The sequence below is a fragment of the Pistacia vera genome, unplaced genomic scaffold (assembly GCF_008641045.1).
Source record: "Pistacia vera cultivar Batoury unplaced genomic scaffold, PisVer_v2 Contig749, whole genome shotgun sequence".
Taxonomy (NCBI): Eukaryota; Viridiplantae; Streptophyta; class Magnoliopsida; order Sapindales; family Anacardiaceae; genus Pistacia; species Pistacia vera.
The window spans coordinates 764,764-774,569 of NW_022196611.1; the positions used below are offsets into that span (position 1 = coordinate 764,764).

The 9,806-nt window shown below is 39.7% G+C and overlaps 1 protein-coding gene across 1 annotated transcript; it reads right to left on the reverse strand.

Moving 5' to 3' along the window:
• Nucleotides 1-1,121: 1,121 nt before the first annotated feature.
• On the reverse strand, nucleotides 1,122-1,692 carry LOC116115667 (protein EXPORTIN 1A-like). The gene is made up of 3 exons (XM_031401797.1): nucleotides 1,587-1,692; nucleotides 1,356-1,493; nucleotides 1,122-1,274 (listed from the first exon to the last, which is right to left on the reverse strand). The coding sequence occupies exons 1-3, from the start codon at nucleotides 1,602-1,604 to the stop codon at nucleotides 1,122-1,124; spliced, it is 309 nt and encodes a 102-aa protein (XP_031257657.1). The 5' UTR covers nucleotides 1,605-1,692.
• Between the last annotated feature and the right edge of the window lie 8,114 nt (nucleotides 1,693-9,806).

Consider the following 9,806-nt stretch of genomic DNA (forward strand, 5'->3'; position numbering starts at 1 on the left):
CATGTTCTCTCTTTTTGTATTCTCTCTAGATTATAACTTAGCTCGCTACACACGACTTAATTTTATCCATCTATTAATACAATAGCAGTGGACGTAGGATACGCTTTTGAGCATTCAAACCACTTTAAATATAGCTTCTCATTCATTGTTTCATTTTATGTTTCCTTATCACGTGTGATTTCTAAGTCCACTTAGCACTCTTTATGTGTAAGTCGTTGGTGTCAAAATCAAACATCAATATATAAAATGGCTAAAATACTGATACAACTACTTGTTCGGTTCAGTGGGCTGAGCTTAAAAGAGTTTCTGGCCATTTAAATAGCTTATATATGTGTCACACTTTTCCTCCTTTTACAGAGCAATCAGCTGCTTTATTACATCATGTTGGACATAAGTTCCATGAAGTTTTTCAATTGAAACAAGGGCGATACTCGGATCTTCCTTCTGCGAAGATTTCAGAGATGATGAAATCAAATACTTTAGACGTGAGTCTTCAGTCTTTTAATGTCGACAGACATTCATTCTATGTCATCCTTTTAAATTTCTATTGGTCATTAATACTTCGTGAAATTACCATGGCGTGGGCAAAATGGTAATTAACATTCGAATATAAGGTAGGGGTGAGCGGTTCCGGGTACCCTGCACTTTTCCGGGAAACCGGAACCGGAATCGGAACCGCACAGTACAGGTTCCCAAAAAAAGGAACCGGAANGCGATAAGCCCTGGAATAGAAAGCATTCGTTGCCGCTCTCTTTCCCGTTGAGCGGCAGCTTCTTCTGCATACAAATCTTTGTTGTCCTGTAGAAAAAGTTGAAGAGATAAAAAATTAGACTCATGATACCAAGAATAGTTCAAATAAAATGTAAAGCACATATCGGAAACTAGTTGAGCAGCACAACACAAGACAAGACATATATACTACTTCCAAGTGTCACCTGAGCTGAAAATTCTTTTGACTGCACAAGAAAGTCTCGTATGTGATTCTTAACTGTGGAAAGGTCATTTCTCGACTCAAATAATCCATTCACAAATTGAGTAACCTATAAAGAAATGTCCTTTCAAGTCAACAACCACCGAGTAAATATTAAAAAAAGAAAAAGAAAATTCAAATAACTAATGAATCATATATTTGATACCTCTGATGCAGTCATGTTTGGAAAGGAAGTACCCAAAAGTTTTATGGTATACTCACGAACAAACATTGCATTATTCGGATACGGATAAGAAATTGTAGCAACATCCCACAAAGGCTCTGTTAACAAGCCACTCTCAGCCTGAAATAAGATAATGTCAACCGAAAATCTCAACTCGCTATGGAAAACAACAAACAAGGCATTATATGTATGATACATTACCAAGCAAAACAAGTGCTGGAGCACTAGAACATGCAACTTGAACCCAGGTTTATGAAATGTGTCTGTCAAGACAGCAAATATTTCTTGCTCGATTGTCAAAAAATATGTCCGGTAGAATTGGTTACAGAACTCAGAAGCCTGCAAAATTGAAACCACAAAAAATGTTAAGCGTCTCACATGGAAAATATTTCAATCCACCAAGAATATGCAAGACGGCAATAAAAATGATACCTGGAAGTTCTTCAGCATCTCCAATTAAAGATTTAACCCAGTTTCAGCAATATTCCGTTCAGTGTGCCGAAATGCCCAAATGATTGAATCCATTACTAACTTAAGTTGCTGATGTAGAACATAAATACCATTAGAAATGTTATGTCTGAAAAGTTAGGACTAGCGTGGAACCTCGTCAGCAAGGGCCAATCAGGGCTTAGGAAAGTTTTGTGCCGTCCAGGCGCGGCCACGTCGCGCAATGGCGCAAGTGGGATGATTCCTATCAGCACAGTAGGTGAGTTTCAAGCTTGCGAGTTGTTAGAGATCGCCCACGTGTCCAAACCCTATGCAAGTTGAGGATATCTCTCGGGCAGGCAACCCCTGGGACGCAGAGAAGGATTTGCACGGCACCTACCTACTTGCAGATTTGTAATCATTACCTTGAAATCTCCTACTATAAATAGAGGGCTCCCCTCTAGGGGTGGGATAATCCGGTTAACCGAACCGNAAAAAAAAAAAAAAAAAAAAACATCCATCTTCAGCCATGAGTTGTTCATTTTACAGAAACTGTTGGCAGGCAGATGGTAGAGAAAGTAAAGAGCAAAATGTTTCCGAGGAAAAGTCAAATATTATTAATAGGTGTGTGACATAATTTCTTTGTTGTGAACGGAATTCTGGATGAAAGTATTGCAAAGAAACAAGTAGTTTAAAATTAAATTAAAACAACATAATCAAAAGGAAACCAACATTCCTATATTTCTATTACATTTCTATTTAATTCAAGTCAAGGCTGACTTTGAGCAATAGATACATAGTGGCGATAAGACATTTATGCAGTTCAAAATGAAACCACTGAGTTTGAGAGAGAGAGAGAGAGAGAGAGAGAGGGAGGGAGAGTATCACCATTGCATGGATTATTGCAGCAAGCACATAGCCCACTTGTCCAAGGTTCAAGATCGTCAGGCTGATCTGTTGGCTTAGAATCTGGAGGCTGCAGAAACTCTTCCTCTGGTGATTTTGATTTATCATCTTCTTTTTCTGTTTGAACAGAGGGTTCAGAAACTGCACCCAAATCTTCCATTAATGTCAACTCTTATTTCCCCGACTCTTCACTTGTAGGGAGAGTAGTGAGGTAGCTCAGTATTATATAAGGACAGCTAGCAGTGTTCATACCGTGGTTTTAAAACCCGACCCGGGGGCCAACCAGGCCAAGCCACTGGGTCACAAGTTTCAGGTCGAATCGTGACGTTATTATGCTGATGTCAGTATGCTGACATTACTGACATCAGCATGATGTCAGCAAAAAACAAAAAAATTAAAAAAAAAAAAAAAATGCAGATTTTAATCTTTACTGTGATAATAAAAATTTTCCTATAACAAATATATTCAAATCTAAAATGAAATTAAAACTACAAGTCTACAACATACCAAGTTATAAAGTAACAAGTAGTTTAAAAATAAATTAAAACAACATAATCAAAATGAAACCAACATCTTACATTTCTATTACATTTGCATTTAATTCAAGGCTAACTTTGGGCACCAAATTTAGAAGCAAAATTACTTATATCAACATCAACATCATCTTCGTCGTTGTTCTCGTCATTATCATCATCAGCATAACTAGCATCTACAAAAAATTGCAAGCAAAAATAAAGTTACTAGTTAAATGTTTTGATTGTAAACTAGATTGAGTAATGTAATATAAAATTTAACAAACTAAATTGAATAATGTAAGTTAAATTAAATAATATAAATGAAAGTTATTAGTTAGAAGTTAGAACCTACAAAAAATTGCACCCATTTCTGCACACTGCAATGTGAAAATGCACACTGCAGTGTGCAAAATCTCACGCTCCAGTGTGCATTTTCACACCCATTTTTGCACACTGGGACCCACGAAAGAGATATAATTGTTCCATGAAGTAAAAAAGCGCATGGATAAAAGAGGACGTGTTTAAATTTGGCTTGTGAGAAACGTTGATCACGTCCATGTTACGAACCAGCTACTGGGTTGCCTCATGGTATTGTGGAATGTGGAATCTGTACACCGGTTTTTAGAAGAGGACTATAGGCGCCCTTTGATCTCATCCCCGTCAGCCTCTGGTTTTGGATTCCCTTTCGTTTTTGTGGATTGTTTGTGCACATGCATGCTCGTGGTTGTGTCTGCATGTTTGAATATGGATGTGGTTTGTTATCTACAATGTATCGATTTTATAATGTTATGCCTGAAAAGTTAGGGCTGATGTGAACTTTCATCAGCAAGAGCCAATCAGGGTTCAGGAAGGTTTTGTGCCGTACAGGCGTTACCATGTCGCACAGTGACGCAAGGATTATGGTTCCTGTCAGTGTAATAGGTGAGTGCTAGGCTTGCAAGTAGTTAGGAATTATCCACCTGTCTTAGCCCTACGCAATTTGAGGATATTTCTCGTGCAGATAACCAATGGGATATAAAGAATGATTTGCACGACACCTACCCACTTGCAGACTTGTAATCATTACCTTGAACTCTCCCACTATAAATAGAGGACATCCCTCTCATCTACGAGATTAGCTAATTTTAGTCTAAAATAGCTTACACATTCTCTCTCTCTCTTTGTATTCTCTCTAGATTATAACTCAGCTCACTACACGCGACTTGATTTTACCTATCTATTAATACAATAGCAGTGGACGTAAGATTTGCTTTTGAGCATCCGAACCACTTTAAATATTGCTTCTTATTCATTGTTTTATTTCACGTTTCCTTATCACATGTGATTTCTAAGTCCGCTTAACACTTTGCACATGCGAGTTGTTGGTGTCAAACTCAAGCATCAACAGTTTGGCGCTAGAAGGAGAGTCTGATTTAGTATTTGCTCTTCATCAGAAATCTCTAATTAATCGATCATACCAATCAGCAAATGGCCCGCGGTTTCGAACCTGAGCGAACCGACTATGACAATGAGGAAATCCCCTAGGTACAAGAAGACACTTCTCCTGAAGTGCCGCCAGTCCAACAGAGTATCATGGCGGATATTCCTTCAAGCTCGCAGCTCGACCTAGCCGTCATGAGTTACCTAGAGAGGTTCAATAATACTCTCCAAACGGTTAGCCAAAGGCTAGACCGATTGGATCGGGTCGTGCCACCAGAATCTAATTAGGCGGTGCCATCGCCAAAAACACCTGCAGGTTGCGTGAAAGCGCGAAAAAGGACAAAAGCCCATACAGCGCGCTTTGCAGCGGGTCAAAGAAAGGGAAAGCAAGTGACGAACAGAGGAACAGAGGGCTCCAAGGGACCAGCGAACACCGGTCGCACACTGGGTAGAATACCTGTGGCATTGCGACTCGACGACATGTTGCAACATGAGCACTCCCATAAAAGTGCAAGGCAGGGAGATTCTCAATATCGCCAAAATGACGACCTCGACCGTTGTCGTGCGAGAGATCCCTGTCATCCGTGGGTCGGTGTGGACCATCACAAAGATTGGGAAAATTCTCTGAATCACTCAATGCTATCACACAGCTCCAGCCAGTGTGTGTCAAGGTTTGTCGGAGCTTCCGGCCGAGTAGAAGAAGAGCCCGATTTGCCGTTTTTCCTCAATCCCAATCGTGAGGGTCAAACCTATGTTGCAGAAAGTGATTCCCAAGCAGCTCCGCTGCCTCAGATTGAGGAACTACAGCGAGCGTTGGATCAGCTTAAGGCTCAACAAAATGATCGTGGGAAGGTCATAGAGGCGTCTTTCTTTTCTCCAGTAGTGTTAGCTGCTCCTTTCCTATCGAGATTCAGAATGCCCGACATGCAAGCATTCGATGGGAATTCAGACTTGCAGGATCACCTGTATGAATTCAACGACCTCATGGAACTCTACCAAGTCTCCGACTTGGTAAAATGTCGTTGCTTAGCAGTAACCCTAACTGCCCATGCCAAGCGCTGGTTCAGGTCGCTTCCCGTGGGATCAGTCAGCTCATGGCCTAAAAGTGGCTCATACTCCCGAAAAATCCGTTCTCAATGCCGCTGAGCTATCTGAGCAACATACGGTAGGAGAGGGATGAGTCCCTCCAATCTTACATAGACAGATTCCACAGGGAACTCCACAAAGTGGCTCATACTCCCGAAGAATCCGTTCGAACTCTCATTATCGCAGGAGTTCGCCCACAGACAGACTTGTGAAAGGAACTGCAATCCCAGGATGATGTTTCCCTCACTTGCTTTTACAACCTCACCAAAAAATACCTCCGAATTTAAAATTATGTGGCCTCTTTCAATTGCCAAGACCCCGGTCCCTCGAGCAGTGCCCCCAACCGAGGGGAGAATAGGACTAATAATAGATAGGCTAACGATGATCAGCGGAAAGGAAAGAAGCAGCGATTTGAGCCCAAAAAATCTTATGCCCCAGTTCCTCGTCGCGATCGCGACAAGAATCAATATGCTCCTCTGAATGCCTCAGTATCAGCCATTGTGGATAAGTAAAAGGAGGCTGATTTGCTCGGAGAGCCAAAGCCTATGAAGAATCCACCCTCAACCAGAAACAATAAAAAGTATTGCCCCTATCATAGGGATAATGGGCATCACACCAATGAGTGTCGAGCTCTCAAGTAGGCAATCGAAGACCTCATCAAGCAGGAGCACTTCAAAGAATATGTCAATGGTCTAACTCCTGTTTGGGTGAAAGATCAAGAGGAACCAGAGAAGAAGCGTCGTGGTCGCAAATGACTCTATTGTGTGGGGATCATCTTTGGAGGACCACACCTCGTGGGAAATTCTCGAGGTGCCCAAGAAAGGTATGTTCGGGAAGCCCGTCATGACCCAATAAGTGTAATGAACACGGCACCGCGACTCGCTAAGGTTTGCAGAGAGGAGGAGATCACATTGTCTGAGAAAAACGCACTGTGATTGCATCATCCTCATGAGGACGCTCTCGTCATCGCGCCTGAAATAGGCCGGTGCGAAGTCCACAAGATGTTGGTGGACAATGGGAGTGTCGTGAATACCCTGTTTCAGCGAGCTTTCAAGAAAATGTAATTGGACGAGGCAGATTTGAAGCCTGCCTCCATCCCTCTTTATCCAGCCTTGTGAGTGGTTAGGAATTATCCACCTATTCGAGCCCTACGCAATTTGAGGATATTTCTCGTGCAGATAACCAATGGGATGCAAGTTGGTACTAAAAGGCAGTAAACAGCTAGCCAGCAACACGTGGTGTGACTTTCCATTCAGACGAGTCGGCACATCGTACGCACAACCCCATTTACATTCCCACACGCACTTCCCAACTACGCTTCAGATCATCGCAAATCGACGGCTAGTAATCTCTATGCGTCCACATGGAAAGAGATATAATTGTTCCGTGAAGTAAAAAAGCGCATGGATAAAAGAGGACGTCTATCACGTCCATGTTACGAACCAGCCACTGGGTTGCCTCCTGGTATTGTGGAATGTGGTTTTGGATTCCCTTTCGTTTTTCAATCTTCTTTTCACTTCAATGCTTATCTGGAACCAAACAAGTATCGTCCTTTGACTTTGACTTTCATTTTTTTAGTTTTATTACGGTGCCGGTGCTCTATTCTCAATTGAAATTTGTATGTGGATTAATTGGTGCTGGTTTTTTTATTTTTATTTTCCAAATGTCTTATCAAATTGTTAAATTTTAATATTTTTAAATCNGAAGGTAAGAACCGGAACCGGAACCGCACAGTAGCGGTTCCAAAAAATTGGAACCGGAACCTACCCGCACAGTGTAGGTTCTGGGTAGGTTCCGATTCTGATTCCGGTTCTTATCCTCGATTCCGGTTCTACCCGCTATCCGTGCTCACCCTAATATAAGGTATCATTAAAAGAACAAGAGGATGCAAGTTGGTACGAAAAGGCAATAAACAGCTAGCCATCAACACGTGTTGTGACTTTCAATTCAGACGAGTCGGCACATCGTACGCACAACCCCATTTACATTCCCACACGCACTTCCCAACTACGCTTCAGATCATCGCAAATCGACGGCTAGTAATCTCTATGCGTCCACATGGAAAGAGATATAATTGTTCCGTGAAGTAGAAAAGCGCATGGATAAAAGAGGACGTATATCACGTCCCTGTTACGAACCAGCCACAGCGTTGCCTCCTGGTATTGTGGAATGTGGTTTTGGATTCTCTTTCGCTTTTCAACCTTCTTTTCACTTCAATGCTTATCTGGAACCAAACAAGTATCGTCCTTTGACTTTGACTTTCATTTTTTTAGTTTTATTACGGTGCCGGTGCTCTATTCTCAATTGAAATTTGTATGTGGATTAATTGGTGCTGGTTTTTTTATTTTTATTTCCCAAATGTCTTATCAAATAATATTTTTAAATCCTTGATTATTTAATATTTTCACAAATGTTATATATTGCCCTTTTTTTTTTTTTTAAATTGTAGAAGAAAATACAAAATAAGAGTAAGTTAGCCATTCTACTAAGATTTTGTGTCTATCAATGATAAGGGTGTATATGTTTCATTTTGAAACCTATGGGTCTCTTACTTTTCCCTACACCTCAGGGCCTCAATGTTTTGATGCTACTGCAGGAGAGTTACAACAATTGACCAGTTGGAGATATTTAACAAACATCAACTTAATTAGGATATGAAGTAACAATTTTCTTGACAGACTAATTAAATAAATTTACACATGCCCAGCTGTATTCAACTTTTACTCTAATTCAAAACATTATTTCAGTTATTAGATAATATTAGCTATCAGCTATTATTTCAACGTGCTGCAACAACAATTCAGTGGTAAATAATAAAGTAGATGAACTTTGAAATACAGACACTAGAATTCCTACTTAATTGAACTTAATTTCTTCATTTCCTCATTCTTTGGTTCATTGGGTGCTCCATTGTTTGTTGCTGATCCTTTTCTCTATTCTTCGCTTCGTTCTTCTTCCAACCTTTTAAGGCACATAATAAACTCATTATCTTCAATATATATGTATATATCGAAACCATGAGTTAAAGCACCGGAGCCACCGAGGCCACCCTTAGGCCTCGAGTGCAATAGTTTCAAGATATAACAAATATAATAAAATTAATAGAGGTTTCTTATAATGGCGAGCCCATATTTTATTTCATGAATGATATTGGGTAATTTTTATTTGAACTCATTATCTTGTGTTTTCATTATGGAAATATTTTTATTGATATAAAATCTAAAAGTTAGGAATGAATTAAATAACATTTAATCAAATATAAGTTTCGAAAATGCTAATATAAATGCTAATTATTATATATATATATGCCCCTGAATACTTTGTTATAGATTTGATACCTTATACTAAGTCGATAAATAGGATGATGACATGTTATGAGTCAGGAGAAGTTACCAAGAGACGGATCGAAGCCTCTGGATTGAAGCTCCCTGTATTCTTGACAGAGAGCACACCAATGACAGCATAAATGAGCGGCCCAGTCCGGTGCAGGACTCTGTGGAAGGTTGAACTTGTTCCTCAGTTTAGCTCGGTAGTCTGCTGTCTGTTTACATATCCCATACCTCCACTTGCAGCATAAGCCTACCCCCAAGCCCATCGCCAAGCACATCCCCATGTAAAGCGTAATACTAGTACAACATGCTTTATTAATTTGAAGCAGCAGAAAACCATGTGTTAATTTAATTGGTAATAAAATCTATAAATTAAATTGGATTTATAAGAAACATAAACAAACAAATAAAATAAAATAAATATTTCAATACTTACAGATGTTGCCTTCATCTACCATTTCTGCAACCCGACCGAACGTCACGCACGGGAACAAAGCAGTTACGAGAGCTGAAATGTAAGAAATTAAAAATTATTTTGTATTTATTGATTTTATTCATAGAGTTTTATTAAATTACTTAACCAACCCCCTTACGTTAATTCATGGTTACGTCCCTAAGCTAAAGTAGTGGCGGATAGCTACACTGGACCCTATAAATTTTTTTAAAATTTATCAAGAAAAATATCAATTTATTCTCTATAAATTTACTTATACTTTTCTGGCCAGCCTTAGTTTTCGAACATAACACTTTAGTCCCTTATATGTAACTTCCCAATCACTCCTAACCCGGTTATTTATTGAAAATTATTTTGCCCCATAAAAATATTTTCTGTCTCCGCCCGTGGTGGCTGAAGTATTACTATAACTAAAACTTGAGTTTAAGTAAAACAAGTTCACACGTTACAAATCTATGGCCGCGATAAGACATTTACGCAGTTCAAAATGAAACCACTGAGTTTGAGAGAGAGAGAG